Genomic DNA, 22308 nt, shown 5'->3' with positions numbered 1-22308 from the left:
ATCGAAAATGGGTCCACGTGTCTCTCATCTCATTAGGACATTCCAAACATCCATCCATCCGGGTTCTATCGAGGCATTGACCCTCGCGTGCCCATGTCAAGTCATTTACGGATACTGTACCGAATAACAAGTGTATAATTCAAACTTTGACACGTGGGCTAGGGCGCAATACTGGCACACCCATGCCATGCCACTCGATACTGTCCTTGAAAAACTCATTTCAAAGGAAGTCGCCCGTGACACTCGTCTCAGCACGCTCACCCTCGCTGTGACACTCATGTGCCACGTGATAACTCACTTAGGCAAGAGGGAAATGTGCAACATCGGTTAAAAAATTAAAAAATTATATTTTCAATCCATAATGGGTTTGAATAATTGCTACAATGATATATCTCTAAAATGTATATTGTTCGGAGTCATATTGGATATGACACGACAATACATAACATAAACATCTGAAAAGGGAACTGTGATATCATTCTGGGATATCAGTACTAATGAGTAACTTGGCTCCTCAGATGGAACCAAGAGAAAACTACATAAATGACTGAGAAATATTCGAAAGAACAAATGAATTTCAATGAATAGTTAGATGAATTTGCCAATCTCTGGAACCAAAATCACGATCGAGGTTTGTGCAGACGAGGTCGATTGCAGAAAATTCGACCATTGGCCCGAACAAAACCTGCTATAGCTATGCTCAGGCCTGCCCACAGGATAGAAAAGAACAAGTGTCGAATATCATAGCGAGCTGCAAAAGATAAAAAGAGATGAGATTTTAACCATGGCATGATCATCTGGATGTTCTTCAATCTACTTAACAAGTTAAATGAGAGAAAGAGAGAGAGAGAGAGAGACTCACCTTGCCTCAATGACAAGGCTGCAAAAAAGAATCCTGCCATCACCAGAGATAACGCCAGTGGGAAGGACTGTACAAGAGACATAAAAAAGGTTAGTAGTCGGCTGCTTGATAATCCTTTGAATGAGCAGTTCTTTCCCTGCAGAAGTTTTGAACTGCCGTTTTAAATTTCACTCACAGCTATAGCTTCTAAGCCTCCCTTTTGAGTTGTGGGTGTCATATCCCGACTAACTGAAACGATATAGTGTCCTTGCAAGAGATCGATAGAATCCTTCACAAGAGCCAGAGTGCAATTGAAGTCAATTGAAAAGGTTGTAAGCTTAACGAAGTATTTCTTTAAACTAAAGATGAAAATGGATCCTACCTGTTTTGTTCCATCAACAAAGTTATTCAAATAATAGCGCATGAGAGCATTCCAACCATCCTTCAAGACCCCCTGAATCGTCCGTTGGCCGTATCTTCAACGAAACCAGATCGAATGATTTAAAACAAAAATATACCCAAATAGTAACCATTACTACACCAAAAATAAGATGATAATGTAGTTTCGTATAAAACAGTGAGTTATCAATCCAGAGTAACTGATCTTACATGAAGTTGACTAATGTTGTAAAGAAATGGGCTCATTAGAGGCAAAAGTAAGCATTTAGTCATCTTAAGAACAAAGTAGAGTTGGATAGAAGCCATTAGAAAAAATATTTGAACAGCATGAAGCTATAAGCCAAAAAATGGAAAGAAACTGTGGTAGGAGTACCTAACGAAATCTCCTTTCAAAGCGGGAGTGCCAGAATATTGTGTGCTTATATCATCTCCATGATTAGCCCAAACTGGATAAAAAAAACGGCGGTACAAATTACATGAAAAGATGAGCCTAAGACTATAAAGGACACATGAAATGAATGGGACACTGAATTGACTCACTGATTTTAAAGCTGTCATCTAGGTTCGGATGTGAGCTAATAGTTTCTTCAGCCCCAAAAATTCCAAGCCTCCTGAGTTGAGATTCCAAGATCTTTCGAGCTATCATACTCTGCAACCATATTCAAACATAAAAAGTACAAACAAAACAAGTGCAAAATGAAAATCTTTTAAAACCAATATACAACAGATATGAACAAACACATTGCCCGTCCATAACTTTGTTGATCTTCTCTGTCAGCCAAGGCTTAAAAAAGAGGGGAATGATAGAAAACTAAAGCTGCTATTATCGACAGGAAAAGTGAACAAATTTTGAGGGCACTAAGTTTAAAGCTTATTTCATTGTTCACCAACCCTTACTTGGTCAGCTAAGCTACCTGGGTAACATTTGTGCGGTCCAAGCAATCAATACAATTGGTCCTCACAACTCCCAGCTGTTCCTTCATTTTCTCACCCTTTTCATTGACTAACATGTACCTACATATTCCAAATAGTAAACAAACGAGAGGTCAAAAGGGGTCCAATTTTTAGCAGCTCAATAAAATTTCCAAACTATAGTAACAGGGAGCCTGACTATAAAAATGGAACAAAAAGCTTATATCATAATTTTCGGAGTAAGAGCGAGAGATGGTGGGAACTTACCCATTTTTATCAAGGAAATCTGAGATTTGTTCATAAAGGATCGAGAGGCGCTCAAAATGAACGTGCCCGCAGATTTGATGGAAGTCAAAATGCAGGTATCTAAAATAATTTTTTAGCTCTCAATTTGGGCGAATGATAAGCTCCAAAACGAATATAAAAAGAAAAAGGTAGAAAACTATACCTTACATCATCACCAGTAACTTGTTCCATTGCACTTGCGAATTTTTCACTCAAGTACCCCTCACCTCCATGCTGATGGAAGGTGATATAAAAATCTTAACCATGGGAATTACATTGCCAAATACATGCATATATATATATATATATGCATACATGCTAAGAACACCAAAAAGAAAAGAAAAAAAAAGTAGATGACTAGTGAATCACCGTGTTGACAAGATCAATAACCAATACAGCCCCATACTTCTTCCTTAAATCGAGAAAATGCCTGTCAGCTACTCGAGGCTGGAAGCAACACAAACCAATGGCTCAAAACTATAGTAATCCATATCCGATGAATAATACAAAGTAAGAAATAATACTTACAGATTCTTCAAGTTTCACTAACTCAAATTTGGGCTTGTATGTCAAATCAACAATTTGTTCCCAAAGTAATGGAATTGATCCCCGGATCTACAGAATTCAATGTCAAAAGTGAGATGTAAAGTCATGGATGCTATAAACATCTAGAAGACTTCCTGACTAAAATATTTAGATTCTCTCTGCATCCTAGGCAGCGTTGATTATGATCAGCATTGATCACTGTGTGAACTTTTGAACACATTGACTCAGAACAGAATGGTTTCAATCAGCCCTATTGTAGTTTGATAATTTAACCAAAATAGACAGGTAACCAATTTTTAGATGAAACATTAAATTAGAAGAGTGATCTTTTTAAGACTCAACAAAAGTCTAAATGGAAAAATCAGGGAGGGCCTTTTCAGACACTTTTGACATCTAATTTTGTTTGCCAAAATTACAATGATTGTGTATCTTGGCTGGCAATGAGGGAACTGCAGCATGACTCAGATTTCCAATGATTGGAAGAAAAGGGATATACATGCAAAATACAAGTTTATGGGCTACGTGGCCTGTTACCTGAACAAACGATGCTGTGAACCCATTCAATTGAATAATTTGCTCACTTTCCACAAAATTAGCAACATATCCATCAGAATCGGCTCCTCTTCTCCACAATCGAGTGCCTTTCAGAACATGCAGGTCAATAATTATGTGATAAACTTTCTTTTAAACTGCTAGCTGTGGATGAATTGACATGTTTGCAAGATTTTCTTTGAATAAATTGACCACAAAATACTCAGCTTTTGTTGAGAGTAATAATACCTCTCTTTCCTTGCAACTTGTCACAAGCTAAACATACAAAGTATGAGAGTAATAATACCTCGTAATATTTTTCCTGTTCTTTCTTTTCTTATAATTTGGCTCTTTAAGATCTTACAACTTCAAGTTATATTATATGTGATAGAATCCAAACAATAGAATGATGTTAAAACATAAAAGATAAAAGAATTACAAGATAAGTCAAGTATTCGAGGTAGTTGGAACCAAACGAATCATAATTACAAAGGAGAGTGAAAAGGGTACACTATGTACCAAAGCTTGCTTTTTATTTTGTTTTTCTTCCCTTTGGTGCGAACTCTTTCTAAAACACTATTAGGGGATCGGAAAATTTGAGTCAAACTTGGATAGTAACCTTGGCATATTTAACTCAGGTATTTCATTCATCACTCTTTAAGGAAGAGACAGCCAACACTAAACATAACGCTTCAAAGATTTAGAACAGAGTGAAACACTAAACATACCTGTTCTCCTTGTGCATCTTCGAGCAATCAGTGTTACATCAACAATATCTTTTCCAATTGCAGCCTGGAAGTTCTGGAAGCCTAACAAACTATTAAGGAAAGACTACCCTGAGGATGACAACTAATGCTTCAAATATATTAAAGCAAAATTTCGACTAAACAAAATAAACTTCACAACTCCATTCACATGCACCCATAGCTAAAAGAACTGAGTTGAGAATAATGTAAGGATACTGCCTTGGATAACAGGAAGTAAGTATGGATCAAGCTGCAAATATGAAGCAGAGAAAAGTTCAAGGTGAGAGGGTTACAAGCAAAGAAAAAAGGATGGCAACTAAATTTCTATTTACCAACCTTGTTATCAATGAGCACTTCCAACAAGTAATTGTTCCAAAGAAATCTTGGTTCTGCCTGCAGGCAAGAAAAAATTGTGTAGAACCCCCAATTATTTGCAATTCAAGACACTAAAAAAAACTCATAATTTTTTGACAACAGCTATATAAACTAGAGAAAAAAAAAAACACAAATCAAAATGAGGGCGAACCTGTCTCCATAAGGGTAGTAACCTTGATTCATCACCTAAAGCATGCAATCTTTGTGTACTGCAGCCAAAAAGAAATAATGAATTGAGCACAAGATAAAGATGTAAGCAATATGAACAAATCGAAGCTTATGAATGGGTGCATATAAATACGCAAGGAAAAATATGAATAATAAAAAAATAAACAGAGACAGGTCATCTCATGCGATTAATAACCATTTTAGATATGAACCCTTTTGTCTCTTATCAATTAATCCAGATTCTGAGTCCGAGCTGCAAATTAATACAAAGGTATGACTGATGAGGAAAGCACTTCACCTCAGTGTTAAATTGGTATCATAGGAAAAAAAGAGACCAGAAGTCTTCTCTGCAACATTCAAGAGTCCAGAAAACTCTGCCTCCATCTTTTTCTGCTAGAGATTATCTAATTAGCTTAAATGAAATGATATTGTCAGTTTAATACCATGTGTTATAGAAGAAAACAAGCAATAAAGTCTTGCCTGCTCCACAGAAGAACTGTCTACTGAACGATCACATGGAAAAACTTTCAAGGATGAAATTCTAAAGATGGGGTGCCCCAAATAAGACCCAACACAGTCACAGTTGGTAATGACAATTAAGTAGCATCCTGAAAGATGGAAGACATAGGAGGAGATCTAATCATGTGAGCAGCTTACAGTGAAGAAAAATAAAAATATAGCTGATCCATACATAGCTAAAATGACAAGTATGAATTATGGAAAATTGAGCTCTAATATAAAATGTCGTGGATAAACTTGTTTAGGGAATTTCAGGTTTGATTTTTGTTGGACCAGCCTTTCAGGTTTAATTTTTGTTGGACCAGCCTTCTTCCCTCTATTGGAGTAAAAGTGGGCTGGAATTCAGTCTTTTCCTTGCAAAATCACTCTAACACATGATGCCTCATGAAAATTAAGGCCCCAAACTCAAATAATAGGCCATTTGGACACCATATAATTTAGACCATGCTGAGTGTGATTTGCAATTTCGAAATCAATATGTTCTAAAGAAGTTTTTGAATTCAATATCTTCCTCAGAAGGCCATCCAATCGGTTGCAATTTATGAGTGCATTTTGTACTCCCTTGTGTTTCTTTCACTTAAAAAAAAAAAAAAAAGTTTGGGTTCCAAATATACTTAAATTTTTTTCCTCTCATTTTCCAAGCAAACTCATCAAACTAAAACTAGATCTCATTCCAAATATTAGTAGATCGCTGGAGCTTGAAACTCTCTCCATTTTGATTCTGCTTTCAAAATGATTCTACTTAAAAAGCTTCAACCTTATGTATACTAATTTATTTTGCTACTCTTTCAAACTCACTATGTTAGCAAGCAAAGATACGTTCTCCACAGCTTTGTTCTCCATGAAAAAACTTAAATCCTCTTAAATATGGTATTCTTATATCTTCTAGCATCAACAATTCTTAGCCAACGCGATTTGACTTTCATAATCACAGCCACAAACAAATATGTCAAAACAGAGACGAGGTACACAATTGTTTAAATAAAACTTGAATCGTTTATCAATGAAATGAAAAAAACTTAATCAAATTTCAACGTTAAGAACATATGTAATTGAGAATTTGTCACCTGCAAGTAGTTTCAGCAAGCCAATTACTCCAAAAATTGTCCGTATCTTTGGAACCCTGATAGAGCTGGATTGAGGAAGCTCATCTGGAGCAGCAAAGAGGAGAATTGTCAATTCAGTAGAACATTCAGAATCAACAAAATCACAAAATGCCAAAATCATCAAAGTCAATGTGACCAAGCATCTCACTACCAACCTATAAGTTTCATGGATCCATCAACACGGCTGACTGACAGAGACGAACCACAAGAGCCATCAGTCGGCTCTATAACATACTGATCAGGAAATTCCCATAATCGCATGCGTGTATACAACTTTTGTGCAGAATCTGCCTTCTCCATCATTATTTGTATCCAATCCAACTCACTAGCGAACAAATCAGAGATCCAATAACCAAAAACTCATCCACAACAAAAACACAAATACGATCAATCAAACCAAACACTTCAAATTCACAAAACCATACCGATTAAACGATGCTCTAAAAACCTTTTAACCTGCTATCTCGTACAAGATGACAAAACACTCAAATCAGAAGAAAAAAAGAACAGAAAGATCCTCTCGCGGAGAGAGGTCCGATCCAGAAAGTAGAAGAATGTGGGGGCAATGGAGGTGAGAAATTGAGCTGCTGAAGTTGGATTGATTCTCTGGTTTCCAAATTGGATATTGGAAAATTTCGCAGTTCTTGGGCGGAAAGCATCCGATTGTTTAACGGAATTTAAGCTTCAGGCGATGGTTGGAGTAACGACCTCTCCCGAACTACCGGACAAATGTTAAAAGGAAAGCCACATTGTTCTTCGCGGGCGCGCGGCCCCACCACATTCGCGATGGGATTCGATCTTAACGCTCATAATTTTAGAAATTTCTTTTTTTTTTTTTTTTTTTTTTNATTTATAGTTCAACATATTATATGTTTTAAATATAATCGATTAACACATTAATTATATGTTTTAAATGTTATATTATAAAGTTTGATCTTATTCATTAAATATTATAATCTCCCCAAAAGTTAGATATACAAATATTCGTCTCATTTATTATTATATTAAAAATTTGGAAAACTTCTATTTAATGATTTTTTTTTTTTTTACTAATATATATATATATATATATATATTCTCTTATAAAAATGTTTTTTTATTACCGTGGAAATTCCATACCGAGCATCATGAAGCCCAGTTCACGAAAGCTCAACTGAATTGGGTTTGTGTGGTTTTTTCAACTCACCCCGGTTTAAATATTATAATTAGAGTCTCAAAATTAATTAATTTATTTTTAAATATAATTAATAACCAAAAAGCGTGTGTCTGTGTGCATGGCGGCCCCAGTTATCCAACGGGGCAGGAAATTGGGCAGAGATAGAGACGAGGAATAAAATTCCGTCTACAGCTCCATTTATCGTAAAAAAATATATTTCTCATTGTCTCCCATATTTAAACGAGAATCTCGTACCTCCTGATAAAATAGATATTTTTATTTTGAATTTACTATAAAAAAAAGAAAACAAAAAAAAAAACATTGGTTTTATGTTTTTTTTTTTTTTTTGTTNTTTTTAACTCGGAATAAACAAATAAATAAAGTTTATGACGCAAAAAAAATCCATTCTTTTTAATATAATTTATAACACCGATTTTGTAATTTAGTCAAAGGTCCATTCATCATGAGTATCAAAAAGAAGAGGGAAATTATTGAAACAAATGCATACATACCCTCGTGGCTCTAACTTGTTCGATTATAATTTCTTATTATTAACTTTCATTATTGTCGTCGTCCTCCTCGTCCTCCTCGTCCTCCGGTGCAGGCATATTGAGATCAAAAGGGAATCCCTCCCTACGAGCCCCTTGCTCGTCTGGGTCGTTAAGATCAATTCCGATACCCCTACCAGACGGAGGAGACATCCCCATCTCGCCTCCAACACTGCGACCAATCGTCATCCCGCTACTACCTTGTCTAGCTTCTTGTTGAAGCATCTCCTCCCAAACTTTCGGTGGTGGGAAGGCACCGCGATAGTCTCGCTCAGGGTGCGATCGCAAGTGCCCGAACACCGCCTTCCACGACCCAAAAGCCTTGCCACAAGTGGCACATTTCGGGTCGGTTGAAGGCGGGTCAATTAATTCCCCTTTCTTCTTCCCTTTATGTCCACTACCACTACTCGACCCTCCTACATGTTGCTCGACACGGCCTCTCTTCCTCCCATAAGTCTCCGGCGAAGACGATGGAGCCATGTCGAATGTCATCGTAGGAGGCATTGAGAAGGAAGACGACACTATGACATCGTCAGGGGTACCAATGAGAGTCATGGGAGGGGTGTCGCCACCGTCATGGGATGTCGAGTTTTCCGGGGAGCTTTGGCTACGGTCCCTTTCCATCAAATTAGCAACAAGGGGATCTCCGATAACTTCATTCCTACACATTTATATGAAGCCGGAGAATTATTTTCCGTTAACCGAGGAATTTTGGACTCCTTTCCGAACAGGTGCGGCGCTTTGCCGACTCTTAACCAACTTTACGTACGTACATGCATGCACTTGCTGGTTGCGCCGGTTCATTTTTTCCGTCATTGCCGACCGGATGGCAACCATCCACGGGCCGGTTTAATGCTACAATGCTACCTTATGTCGATCGACTTTAGCTTATTCGAATTATTTTTCAAAATTTTCGGGTGTTTTGGGCCATATTTTTTTTTTTTCCCTTCACGTGTCGTCTGTATGCCCTATGATTAGAGTAGTTTAGATCGTTATCGACATCTTCCTTTATAAATTACTTAGAAGATTGAGATAAATATGTTTTTAACCAATTGAACTAAGCTCGTAGGCTGATCTTTTAAAAGATATCGTTCACATTATTTACAACATATATTAATTATTGCGATAATTTCCATATGAATAAAATGTTTTTAAATCTAAAAAGTATAAATATGGAGGTACATTAGTTAAGTTGAGTTGGAAATTTTTGTTTGGATCAACCCCAAATTTCGGATTGGTTAAGTTAGTGACCCGAGCAACTTGAATAAAGTTGATAATCCAATGGAACCCAACCGTCTATTTTTTATTAGGTTGTTGGATTTTTCGGTTATATTTTCTTAGAAAAAAAATTATACTTATCTAGAATATATTTTATATAAATAACTAAAATCTTAAAAAACTTAAATATCAAATATTCAAAACCACCCTTAATAATGTACTACAATTCGGCGGAGGAACTTTGGAGTACCCTTGGGATAATGCATCAGGTGCCATAGCTAACTGAGTAGCTCTAGAAGCATGTGTACAAGCTCGTTATGAGGGACATGATGTTGCTGTGAGAGTGAGGCTGGTAAATGGAGTCCTGAACTAGCGGCTATTTGTGAAGTATGGAAGGCGATCAAATTCGAATTTGAGGCGGTAGATACTTTGTAATCCAACATTTACTCTTCGTTCTTTTAATTGACTTTCAATTAAACAAAACTCGGCCCAATCTTTTACTAAGAGGATTGAGCCGAATACAATACAAAGACAAGTAGGGTAAAATTGGGTTGTAACTTTCGTAAACGGATAAAAAGTTTGTCAACCCTACAACCCAAATAGAACAAATAATCTAATTCAATCTAATCTTCATAGTTTGAAATGGGTGGCTCGAATTGATTGGATTCTCAAATGTAACCGTCCAAGCCACCACTAGCCGATACTGTTCGTTTTTGCTTTGTTACGTATCAACGTATCGTCATCCGACTCAGTTTTAATACAATCCCTAAAGTGAGGTTTACACACCCGTGCAAAAAAAAAAAAAAAAAAAAAAAAAANAATGATAACAACCCGGAGATTTTTTTAACCTTACCTAACAACTTATTTTTGTCTCGAGTCTCCTATTAACCAATGTGAGACTCCAACAGCAACTCAGCAGAATAAAAATAAAAATAAAAATATATATTTATAATAATTTAATATACTCGAATTAATTTCTGGATGAAAGTGAGTTAATAATATTAATAATTAATATATTTTGTTCCTATTCAAATTTAAATCTATGTAATTATGAAAAATTGGCTCTCAAAAGAGTCAAATACATAATCATGGGAGAAATTGGAATTCATAATTAGGTAAAAACAAAAGGTAATTACATTACTCACTTTAGCCGTTAACTCTAACAAAACGATTTTCTTTTTCTTAACTAAATTAAAAAAAAAAAAAAAAAAAAAAAAAAACTCATTTTTCTCTCCAACGAATGTGTGATCTCACGTCGAATCAAATCCGGTGAACATTCTATGAAGAAGGAAAAAAAAAAAAAAAGGTTGACCAAAAAAAACCATAACGGTAAAGGAAGAAAATAGAGAGCTCTCCAAGAGCCACTGGACCCCTCTTTTCAAGAGCCATCTGCATCATAAAATTCAAAAAAAAAAAAAAAAAAAAAAAAAAAAAAAAAAAAAAAAAAAAAANAAAGAGTCAAATACATAATCATGGGAGAAATTGGAATTCATAATTAGGTAAAAACAAAAGGTAATTACATTACTCACTTTAGCCGTTAACTCTAACAAAACGATTTTCTTTTTCTTAACTAAATTAAAAAAAAAAAAAAAAAAAAAAAAAAAAAAAAAAANTATTCCCGCAACACGCGCCGAGGAGAGCGTGTATCATACAAAAATTCTCTCTCATGTAATTTAAATTCTATTATTATTATTATTTTATATTATAGTAACTATTTAAATTAATTTACATTTATTTCAATTATTTTTGACGTCATAAATTATAAATTATCGACCATTGTAAGAGACTTGTACCCTAATTTTCATAGTCTTAGTGTTCCCTTCCAAAATTTTCGAACGTTTCTTCTACCGGACTTTATCGAACATTATTTTATATTGGTCGTTGAGAATTGAAATTAATTTAGGAATAATTTATAAAATTGAATCGAACGAAAAGAAATTAAAATAAAATTAAAATACTAAATATAAAACTTTGAAAATTATCTTTGTAATTTAACTTAAAATTGGGGCTAGTAGTGAAATGTAAAAAAATGACTTGATTTGAAATGAGATGGGGTAAAATAAAAAGGTCACATGGGCTAAGGTCAGGTGACCGTTGTTAGGACAAACCCCAGAGAGGGAAAGTCTTCTCTTTTTCGCATTGGACAACCCACACACTCAAATCCAACGGCCACATTTCACTAGCCGTTGCTTTTGAAAAATACATGGCGTCTAATTAATATACCTTTTCTGGACGAACACCATCTCCCATTAAACCTCCTCTGGCTTCCTCTTCCTTCACTCTCAACTGGGTCGTTTTAGATGCTTCTTTTAACAATACCCATTTGGTTATCTTGACGGATTTTGCTTCCACGATCTCCTTCTTCTTCTTCTAGATCTTGTTTTGGGCTGTTCTGTTTTCTGTTCACCGGAATCAATGGCGTTTTCCGATGAGAATAATCCCAACTTGATCAAACCCACTGGGTTTCTTCCAGGTTTGCTAAATGTCTTCTGTTTGTTCTTGAACATTGAGAAATTTTTTGATTTATAACTTTTGATGATTGAATGGCTGTTCTTTAGGAGGAGGGTTGGAGGAGAGAGGGAGAGCTAATAATCGGAGGGCTCTTATTGATATTAATAAAAATTCTGTGGTGAATCAAGCCTACCCTTGTGTTGTTAACAAGAGAGGCCTCTCGGGGTATGTATATACATATCTAATTTGAATTCTTTCCAGTTCATTCAAATTTGTTCTTGAATTTCGTGCCAATTTTTCCTTTTTTTTTTGACTTAGAAAGCAAGAAATCTGCGAGAAAAAGCAGGTTGATCCATTTCATAGACCGATTACGAGGTGGGTTTTGTTTTGATTTTTGAATCATTCAAAGAAAAGACCAAAAGGGTCGTTTTGAAATTTGAAAATGTTGTCTTTTTCAGAAAGTTTGCTGCTCAAATCGCGAGTAGCCAACAGCTTCATCATAATCCCCAGGTAAGGATTCTCTCCTCTGTTCTTTGTCAAGAACTCTATGTGATATCAAAACCACTCGCCTTTTGATCTTTAGGGTTTGTTCATGTTGGGCAGGAAAATAATGCATTTGGGCATTCCATATTTGTAGACGAAGATTGCAAAACCATAGAAAACGACCATCCAGTTCCCATGTTCTTGGAGAAACCAGAGCCATCATTGTCTCAAGAACCAAGCCAAATGGTAATAAATCCCACTTTATCTAATACCACAAACCTGCAAACCTGTCTCTTTTCAAGTTATATGAACAACTTTTGCATTACAGGAGGAGGTTGAAATGGAGGATATTGCAGAAGAAGACGACGACGACGACGATCCGGTAATCGACATCGATAGTGTCGATTCCGAGAACCCGCTTGCGGTTGTTGAGTACGTCAACGATCTCTATGAACACTACAGAAAAATTGAGGTAAATAAATGTCTGGTTTCTCTTGGCTTATTCATTAAGGGATGATCTCTTCATTGTTTACAGCTTTTGAGTTATGTTTGGTGCAGAATTCAAGCTGTGTTCCTCCAAATTACATGAACAAACAAATTGATATTAATGAGAAGATGAGAGCTATATTGATTGATTGGCTTATAGAGGTGCACGACAAGTTTGATCTGATGGGAGAAACATTGTTCCTTACTGTGAATCTCATAGACAGGTTTTTGTCACAAAAAACAGTAGTGAGAAAGAAGCTTCAGCTGGTTGGTTTGGTTTCTATGCTGTTAGCTTGCAAGTACGAGGAAGTGTCTGTCCCTGTTGTGGGTGATTTGATTCTTATTTCTGATAAAGCTTACTCTAGAACAGAAGTTCTTGAACTGGTACTCCTCCATTTTTTTCTCTCATTCTATCAGATCTTTCTGGGAAAAAATTTACTGAAGTGGTCGTGTTCTTGCAGGAGACAGTGATGTTGAACTGTTTGCAGTTTAACATGTCTGTTCCCACACCCTTTGTCTTCCTCCAAAGGTTCCTTAAGGCTGCTCAAGCTGACAAAAAGGTAAAGATTCTCTCTTTTTCTTTTAGTCGCCATTTTAAAATGGAGTGGAGCCATAAATTTGTTAGGTATAACTGTGTATGATATTATTCATTTTGAGTACAAGCTGTCCTGGTTTTGTTTTTTGTTTCCCCAAAACATCTCGTATCAATGTAGATGTATTCTTTGTTGTTTGTAAAGATGTGGTCATCCTCTAAATTAGCTCACGTGGACTCCCTCCCAACAATCCTCTCCTTGAACAAAGTACACTATGGAGCGTCCCTTGGAGCCTTTAGGGCTCTCGAATAGTCTCCCCTTAATTGAGGCTCGACTCCTTGTTCTGGAGCCCTCAAACAAAGTACACCGTTTGTTCGACACTTGAGTCACGTTTTTTTATTATACCTTCGAGGCTTCAAAATACACTCTTTGTTTTGTTCGACACTTGAATCACTTTTTTACTACACCTTTGAGGCTCACAACTTATTTGTTCGACATTTGAGGATTCTATCTATATCGCTAATTTAAGGACATAACTATGAAATCATGTTAGAAATCACGGATCTCTACAATGATATGATATTGTCCACATTTAGCATAAGCTTTCATGACTTTACTTTTAGTTTACTCAAAGAGTTCGTACTAATTCATTACTTATAAACTCATGATCCTTCCTCCTAACAATCAACAAAATTTTGGTATGGGACAAAGCGGGTAAATCTAAGAATTCTGTTAATGGGAACAGCTCGAGCTGATGGCGTTCTTCTTGATCGAACTCTCGCTGGTCGAGTATGAAATGCTGAGGTTCCCACCGTCGTTGCTAGCAGCGGCGGCGACATATACAGCTCAATGTACTATTGCCGGAGTGGAGTGTTGTTGGAGCAGGACATGCGAGTGGCATTCCAGCTACTCAGAAGAGCAGCTCCTGTACGGTTTTTGTCTGATGTTCTTCTCCATTTTTTTTGGTATTTGCTTAATGGGCTTGGTTGGCTGACCTGATCTCGGATGTTGCTGCAGAGAATGCTCGAGACTAATGGTGGGGTTTCATCAAAAGGCGGCGACGGGGAAGCTCACCGGAGTTCATAGGAAGTACTGTACATCAAAATTTAACTACACGGCAAAACGTGAACCTGCACATTTTCTTTTGCAGACTCAGCAATAATAGAGCCACAGAACAGAACAGAACAGAACATGCATTGTGTTCTTACTAACAACATTCAACAACATTACATGAATGTTCAAAATTGGGCGGCGGCGGCGGAGGCGGCGGGGACAGCGCAACCAAGAATATCGGAGATTTCTTGTTCTTTTAATTGTCTGTTCATTTTTAGGCTTCATTCATCAGTGAGATGACAAACCAAACCATATAATTTCTTTGACAAAGAATAATATTTTGCCCTTCTGGCCTAAAATTCCACCTTCGATTTTTTTTTTTAATAATATAATTAATTAATATTTTCACTAAATTTTTGAAATAAAAAATAATATCAAATTAAATAACTTCAATTATAACTAATATTAGATTGCCCATTTAAAAAGTATTTGAATTCCACTGATTTCTGATGAAGTTTAAAAGGAAAAATTCAAAAAATGGTATTAGGACTAGATATGGGTAGTGTGGATAACAATCAATGGTATCAAAATCAGACATCGAGCAATGTGCTAAAGACACTAGGCCTCCAAGGGAATGGATTGTAGTAATATCTACTGCGTGGTGGGCTCGAGTTGTTACAATTGTAGCCTGCAGAAGAAGTACCTACACCTGCATAGTATAGTGTCGATAACACAATCAGAATTAGTGGTTTTCGAGCCTATTGTGTTATCGGGTCATTAGGAGCGAGAATCCTAATGCTACGTTTTTTTAAAAACAAAAAAACAAAAAAAACAAAAAAATTTCTAATTCCATAATTCCGTTTTTTAGGGAAAAAAAAGGTTTAAAGGCATAAATGAGGAAATGAGTCCTAAATTGTAGGATAGCGCCGACATTAAGCAAGTCAACGATTGGTCAATAATACGAGTTTCACGAAAATCCAGTGATCTTGTCCGCTCTGGAAAATACCTCACCCTTTCCTTCCTTTTCTATTGGCTATCTAACGCTGATTTTTATTTTTCTCCCTTTGGAGTTTCTCATCCTGCTGTTCTTCACCCTCTCCGGCGTCCCTCTAATGATCTATCGCAATTGTTAGACCACCGTCACGCCGCCGGAACCCTAAATAGCTCGACTCTGAAAACTCTTTTCCAGCGATGGCTCGGAGATCCGTACCTATCCTCAAGCAGCTCCTCTCCAAATCCTCCGCTTCCGATAGTCCTGCTCTTTTGTCCTCATGTTTCAAATCCCCAATCGATGCTCATAATAGATCCGTCACTTACATGCCCCGACCTGGTGACGGCGCTCCTCGAACCGTTACCTTGATTCCCGGAGACGGAATTGGCCCCTTGGTTACCGGCGCTGTGGAGCAAGTCATGGATGCGATGCACGCCCCTTTGTATTTCGAGAAGTTTGAGGTTCATGGCGACATGAAGAAGGTTCCCCAAGAAGCAATTGACTCGATTAAGAAGAATAAAGTGTGTTTGAAGGGAGGATTGGTTACCCCTGTTGGCGGTGGTGTGAGTTCGCTGAATGTGCAGCTGAGGAAGGAGCTTGATCTCTATGCGTCGCTTGTGAATTGCTTTAATCTTCCTGGGCTTCCTACCAGGCATGAGAATGTGGATATTGTTGTGATTAGGGAGAATACAGAGGGTGAGTACGCTGGTTTGGAGCACGAGGTAGTTCCTGGCGTCGTGGAAAGCCTCAAGGTACTTTTGTCTTTACGCGCAATGCTAGTTATTTCAGTTCTATACCCTAATTGAGTTATCATGTTCACAATTGGAAGCTTCTGTAGTTTTTGTTTGTTGAGCATTGTTGGCAGTGGAATCCCAGGGGTTAGTCATGAATTTATAGGTAAGGAATATATCTCCATGGGTATGAAGCCTTTTGAAAAAATCAAAATCAATGAGAGATTATGCTCAAAGTGGACAATATCATACTATTGCGAAAATTCGTGGTTCATAACATGGTATCTAGAACAAAAGGTGTAGCTTCAGAGAAGGAGTCGAGCCTTGATAAGGGGAGGCTATTTGAGAGCTCCATAGGCCTCATGGGAGGCTCTATGGTATACGTTGTTCGATGGGAGAATTGTTGAGGATNCTATATCGCTAATTTAAGGACATAACTATGAAATCATGTTAGAAATCACGGATCTCTACAATGATATGATATTGTCCACATTTAGCATAAGCTTTCATGACTTTACTTTTAGTTTACTCAAAGAGTTCGTACTAATTCATTACTTATAAACTCATGATCCTTCCTCCTAACAATCAACAAAATTTTGGTATGGGACAAAGCGGGTAAATCTAAGAATTCTGTTAATGGGAACAGCTCGAGCTGATGGCGTTCTTCTTGATCGAACTCTCGCTGGTCGAGTATGAAATGCTGAGGTTCCCACCGTCGTTGCTAGCAGCGGCGGCGACATATACAGCTCAATGTACTATTGCCGGAGTGGAGTGTTGTTGGAGCAGGACATGCGAGTGGCATTCCAGCTACTCAGAAGAGCAGCTCCTGTACGGTTTTTGTCTGATGTTCTTCTCCATTTTTTTTGGTATTTGCTTAATGGGCTTGGTTGGCTGACCTGATCTCGGATGTTGCTGCAGAGAATGCTCGAGACTAATGGTGGGGTTTCATCAAAAGGCGGCGACGGGGAAGCTCACCGGAGTTCATAGGAAGTACTGTACATCAAAATTTAACTACACGGCAAAACGTGAACCTGCACATTTTCTTTTGCAGACTCAGCAATAATAGAGCCACAGAACAGAACAGAACAGAACATGCATTGTGTTCTTACTAACAACATTCAACAACATTACATGAATGTTCAAAATTGGGCGGCGGCGGCGGAGGCGGCGGGGACAGCGCAACCAAGAATATCGGAGATTTCTTGTTCTTTTAATTGTCTGTTCATTTTTAGGCTTCATTCATCAGTGAGATGACAAACCAAACCATATAATTTCTTTGACAAAGAATAATATTTTGCCCTTCTGGCCTAAAATTCCACCTTCGATTTTTTTTTTTAATAATATAATTAATTAATATTTTCACTAAATTTTTGAAATAAAAAATAATATCAAATTAAATAACTTCAATTATAACTAATATTAGATTGCCCATTTAAAAAGTATTTGAATTCCACTGATTTCTGATGAAGTTTAAAAGGAAAAATTCAAAAAATGGTATTAGGACTAGATATGGGTAGTGTGGATAACAATCAATGGTATCAAAATCAGACATCGAGCAATGTGCTAAAGACACTAGGCCTCCAAGGGAATGGATTGTAGTAATATCTACTGCGTGGTGGGCTCGAGTTGTTACAATTGTAGCCTGCAGAAGAAGTACCTACACCTGCATAGTATAGTGTCGATAACACAATCAGAATTAGTGGTTTTCGAGCCTATTGTGTTATCGGGTCATTAGGAGCGAGAATCCTAATGCTACGTTTTTTTAAAAACAAAAAAACAAAAAAAACAAAAAAATTTCTAATTCCATAATTCCGTTTTTTAGGGAAAAAAAAGGTTTAAAGGCATAAATGAGGAAATGAGTCCTAAATTGTAGGATAGCGCCGACATTAAGCAAGTCAACGATTGGTCAATAATACGAGTTTCACGAAAATCCAGTGATCTTGTCCGCTCTGGAAAATACCTCACCCTTTCCTTCCTTTTCTATTGGCTATCTAACGCTGATTTTTATTTTTCTCCCTTTGGAGTTTCTCATCCTGCTGTTCTTCACCCTCTCCGGCGTCCCTCTAATGATCTATCGCAATTGTTAGACCACCGTCACGCCGCCGGAACCCTAAATAGCTCGACTCTGAAAACTCTTTTCCAGCGATGGCTCGGAGATCCGTACCTATCCTCAAGCAGCTCCTCTCCAAATCCTCCGCTTCCGATAGTCCTGCTCTTTTGTCCTCATGTTTCAAATCCCCAATCGATGCTCATAATAGATCCGTCACTTACATGCCCCGACCTGGTGACGGCGCTCCTCGAACCGTTACCTTGATTCCCGGAGACGGAATTGGCCCCTTGGTTACCGGCGCTGTGGAGCAAGTCATGGATGCGATGCACGCCCCTTTGTATTTCGAGAAGTTTGAGGTTCATGGCGACATGAAGAAGGTTCCCCAAGAAGCAATTGACTCGATTAAGAAGAATAAAGTGTGTTTGAAGGGAGGATTGGTTACCCCTGTTGGCGGTGGTGTGAGTTCGCTGAATGTGCAGCTGAGGAAGGAGCTTGATCTCTATGCGTCGCTTGTGAATTGCTTTAATCTTCCTGGGCTTCCTACCAGGCATGAGAATGTGGATATTGTTGTGATTAGGGAGAATACAGAGGGTGAGTACGCTGGTTTGGAGCACGAGGTAGTTCCTGGCGTCGTGGAAAGCCTCAAGGTACTTTTGTCTTTACGCGCAATGCTAGTTATTTCAGTTCTATACCCTAATTGAGTTATCATGTTCACAATTGGAAGCTTCTGTAGTTTTTGTTTGTTGAGCATTGTTGGCAGTGGAATCCCAGGGGTTAGTCATGAATTTATAGGTAAGGAATATATCTCCATGGGTATGAAGCCTTTTGAAAAAATCAAAATCAATGAGAGATTATGCTCAAAGTGGACAATATCATACTATTGCGAAAATTCGTGGTTCATAACATGGTATCTAGAACAAAAGGTGTAGCTTCAGAGAAGGAGTCGAGCCTTGATAAGGGGAGGCTATTTGAGAGCTCCATAGGCCTCATGGGAGGCTCTATGGTATACGTTGTTCGATGGGAGAATTGTTGAGGATTGTTAGGGGAGGAGTCCAACATTGGCTAATTAAGGGGTTGATCATGGATTTATAATTAAGGAATACATCTCTATTAGTATGAGACCTTTTGAAAAAACTAAAATCAAAGTGGACAATATCAAACCATTTTAAAGATCGGTGGTTCCTAACAATTTTTCCAGTTTTTTGATGAATGATGCCCCTTTTTTCTATCAATATATACACGTTCCAGGTGCATGTTTGACTGATGTTGTATTGCAAAATAGAACTTTATGATTTAGATGTTACAGTACATGTATAGGCAAACGTGAAGTGCTCTCCTTGCATGTAATCATGTTTCAGAACGTGGCAAGTATTAGTTAGCGAGTATGATGTGATAATAGCTGGTTTTGAGTGACTGAGAATGTTTATGCCCGTTTGATAAGAATTTCAATTTGAGTTTTCTATTTTGAGAAACAATGCTTCTTCATTGCATTTTCTTTGTACTGTTCTTACCCTTCTTGAGATCATTCAAATTCTTGGCTAAATTTTGCCAGAAGAAGGTTCTTTCCCCCTTATCTTAGTATCTTTGTCTCTCATACTCACTCTATTGCCAGGTGATTACAAAGTTCTGTTCTGAGCGCATTGCTAAATATGCTTTTGAGTATGCTTACCTGAACAACAGAAAGAAAGTTACAGCCGTGCACAAAGCAAATATCATGAAGCTTGCAGATGGTCTGTTTCTAGAATCTTGTCGAGAGGTTGCCAGAAAGTATCCTGGAATCAAGTACAATGAAGTTATTGTCGACAATTGCTGCATGCAACTTGTCTCAAAGCCTGAGCAGTTTGATGTTATGGTATGCACTTGTACAATTGAATCACATTGTAAGGTCTTAATACATGGTCAAGAATATGAAGCAAATTTCTGTTCACAATGTGAAGTGGTTGGGTGATTCCAACGGTCAAATATCATTTGATTCTAGAAATATCTTACTGAGACGGGGGCAGTTGCTCCCTTTTTCCTTCTCCACTGCTATTATAACAGCCCAACTACTATTATAACAGCCCAAGGCTATGGCTAGCAAATATTGTCTACTTTAGCTTGTTCCGTTTCCCTCTCCAACCAACGTGGGATCTCACAATCCACCCTCCTTGGGGCCCAGCGTTCTTGCTGGCTCCGATACCATTTGTAACAGTTCAAGCCCACCTCTAGCAGATATTGTCTGCTTTAGCCCGTTATATATCGCCGTTAGCCTCATGATTTTTAAAACACGTCTATTAGGGAGAGGTTTTCACACCCTTATAAGATATGCTTCGTTCCCCTCTCCAATCGATGTGGGATCTCACACCTACATTTCTTCCTTGCCTATTACATCCACTTATATGGGGAAGGAGGGAAAGAAAAAACCTAGATAATCTTAGTTATGAGTGTACCCTTCTGGGAGAGGAAGGAGGTAAGAGGTAGAAAGCTTGGGGGTGGGAATTGAAATAAGTTCCCCTGTTTTGTGGATTACTAACTTCATTGATTGATACATCCTTTCATAGAAATGTTACATTTTGATTATCACAGATTTGGAAAGTAGGAGATGATATTTGATTATGATTGGATATAATTTTGCAGGTGACACCCAATCTGTATGGAAATCTTGTAGCAAACACAGCTGCTGGTATAGCAGGTGGAACAGGAGTTATGCCGGGAGGTATGCTCAAATCTTTCACAGTTTCAGATTCAATGCTTACCTTTTAGCATTTCTCAAGTTTTGATTAGAAACCTTAATTGAGGCAGACACAGCATATGGCATATCATGTCACGTACTTGCCCTTTTCATCTTGTATGTCAACAAATTTAAGATGGATAGAAGGTGAAATTGTTTTATTTCCTTGATCCGCAACTGGGAATATTGCAGATGGGTATGCAATATTGAAAAATAACTGTTGAAATTCTGTCTCCCCGAGCTCTCGCTTTGTTTTGGTTTCTTATGAGGTAGGAGATAAAATATTGCTTGATTCTTGTTACCACCCAAGCCTACCGCCGGTAGCCATATTGTTATCTGAGCTTTCACTCCTGGGTTTCCCCTCGAGATTTTAAAACGCGTCTGCTAGGAATAGGTTTTCACGCCCTTATAAATAATGTTTCGTTCTCCTCTCCAACCGACGTGGGATCTCACAATTTGGAGTTCTTTATTCAGGCAATGTTGGTGCTGATCACGCTGTTTTTGAACAAGGAGCTTCAGCAGGAAATGTGGGGAATGAGAGACTGGTGGAACAAAAGAAAGCAAACCCTGTAGCGCTGCTCTTGTCATCTGCCATGATGCTGAGACATCTCCAGTTTCCTTCTTTTGCGGATCGATTAGAGACAGCGGTAGAGAAGGTGATATCCGAAGGCAAGTATCGGACCAAGGACCTCGGCGGGCAGAGCACGACTCAAGAGGTTGTCGATGCAGTCATAGCTGCTTTAGATTGATCAAGTAAGGGAGAATAACTTACCCCACCATTCATAAACAATTTATACGATTTTTGGGTAGTCAAAATCCTGCCCAGTTTCCTGAATCAAGAAAGAAGATATGCCTTCGCCTTTGAATTATTATTATGATTTGTTTCAGTTTTCCCAAGCACATCAGAGTTGGGAACGCATTTCTTGTTCCAATAATCTCGATTCATGACAACAATTTGTGGTGCATTTGATTTGCAAAATTTGATGAGAGATCAATTTTAATTTTAGTTTGACAGTGTTCGTCGTTTATGAAATCATTAACACTATAGAGCCTCCCCTAAGGCTTATGGAACTCTCGAACAATCTCTTCTTAATCGAGGTTCGACTCTTTCTTTAGAGCCCTCATACCAATAGAGATGGTGTTACTTATAAACTCATGATCAACCCATTAATTAATTGACGTGAGACTCTTCTCCCAACAATCTTCAACAATCGTCCCTTCGGACAAAGTACACCATAGAGCCTCCCATGAGGCCTATAGAACCCTCGAACCGCCTCCCCTTAATCAAAGCTCGACTCTTTCTTTGGAGTCTCCAAACAAAGTATATCATTTGTTCGACACATGAGTCACTTTTGACTACACCTTTGAGGCTCCAACTTTTTTGTTCGAATTCTATTGATATGGCTAAGTTAAGGGCATGACTCTTATGCCATGTTTAGAACCACGACTCTCCTACAGATATTGTCCGCT

General features: G+C 37.8%; 5 protein-coding genes across 7 annotated transcripts; 3 read left to right on the top strand and 2 right to left on the bottom strand.

The window, feature by feature from the left end:
• Positions 1-331: 331 nt before the first annotated feature.
• LOC111803064 (phosphoinositide phosphatase SAC7-like) lies at positions 332-7169 on the bottom strand. The gene is made up of 21 exons (XM_023687323.1): positions 6854-7169; positions 6584-6753; positions 6390-6473; positions 5284-5411; positions 5102-5193; positions 4787-4844; positions 4597-4653; positions 4477-4510; positions 4243-4323; positions 3518-3624; positions 2966-3052; positions 2807-2884; positions 2601-2671; positions 2420-2518; positions 2155-2254; positions 1781-1889; positions 1614-1686; positions 1224-1317; positions 1038-1130; positions 863-929; positions 332-751 (listed from the first exon to the last, which is right to left on the bottom strand). Exons 2-21 carry the CDS (start codon positions 6729-6731, stop codon positions 621-623), a joined length of 1791 nt encoding a protein of 596 aa, XP_023543091.1. The 5' UTR covers positions 6732-6753; positions 6854-7169; the 3' UTR covers positions 332-620.
• A 966-nt stretch (positions 7170-8135) lies between these two features.
• On the bottom strand, positions 8136-8801 carry LOC111803716 (zinc finger protein ZAT4-like). The gene has a single exon (XM_023688239.1). The coding sequence runs from the start codon at positions 8799-8801 to the stop codon at positions 8136-8138; it is 666 nt and encodes a 221-aa protein (XP_023544007.1).
• Positions 8802-11598: 2797 nt separating this feature from the next.
• On the top strand, positions 11599-14725 carry LOC111804416 (G2/mitotic-specific cyclin-2-like). 2 transcript variants are annotated; one of them, XM_023689215.1, is made up of 10 exons: positions 11599-11823; positions 11909-12026; positions 12120-12176; positions 12260-12311; positions 12405-12530; positions 12613-12756; positions 12843-13154; positions 13232-13330; positions 14049-14230; positions 14321-14725. In XM_023689215.1, the coding sequence occupies exons 1-10, from the start codon at positions 11766-11768 to the stop codon at positions 14463-14465; spliced, it is 1293 nt and encodes a 430-aa protein (XP_023544983.1). In that variant the 5' UTR covers positions 11599-11765; the 3' UTR covers positions 14466-14725. The 2 variants fall into 2 exon arrangements, with proteins under 2 accessions (XP_023544983.1, XP_023544982.1); XM_023689214.1 differs by having other exon boundaries at positions 14309-14725.
• A 666-nt stretch (positions 14726-15391) lies between these two features.
• LOC111804417 (isocitrate dehydrogenase [NAD] regulatory subunit 1, mitochondrial-like) lies at positions 15392-21844 on the top strand. 2 transcript variants are annotated; one of them, XM_023689218.1, is made up of 4 exons: positions 15392-16099; positions 19741-19980; positions 20745-20823; positions 21313-21844. In XM_023689218.1, the coding sequence occupies exons 1-4, from the start codon at positions 15548-15550 to the stop codon at positions 21585-21587; spliced, it is 1146 nt and encodes a 381-aa protein (XP_023544986.1). In that variant the 5' UTR covers positions 15392-15547; the 3' UTR covers positions 21588-21844. The 2 variants fall into 2 exon arrangements, with proteins under 2 accessions (XP_023544986.1, XP_023544985.1); XM_023689217.1 differs by lacking the exon at positions 15392-16099 and adding an exon at positions 18070-18775.
• Positions 16575-17401, top strand: LOC111804418 (G2/mitotic-specific cyclin-2-like). Its single transcript, XM_023689219.1, has 2 exons — positions 16575-16906; positions 16997-17401. Exons 1-2 carry the CDS (start codon positions 16734-16736, stop codon positions 17139-17141), a joined length of 318 nt encoding a protein of 105 aa, XP_023544987.1. The 5' UTR covers positions 16575-16733; the 3' UTR covers positions 17142-17401.
• Positions 21845-22308: the final 464 nt, after the last annotated feature.

This window comes from Cucurbita pepo, chromosome LG10 (assembly GCF_002806865.2).
Source record: "Cucurbita pepo subsp. pepo cultivar mu-cu-16 chromosome LG10, ASM280686v2, whole genome shotgun sequence".
Taxonomy (NCBI): domain Eukaryota; kingdom Viridiplantae; phylum Streptophyta; class Magnoliopsida; order Cucurbitales; family Cucurbitaceae; genus Cucurbita; species Cucurbita pepo.
The sequence above is the reverse complement of the archived record's forward strand: the minus strand, read 5'-3'. Positions and strand labels throughout refer to the sequence as shown.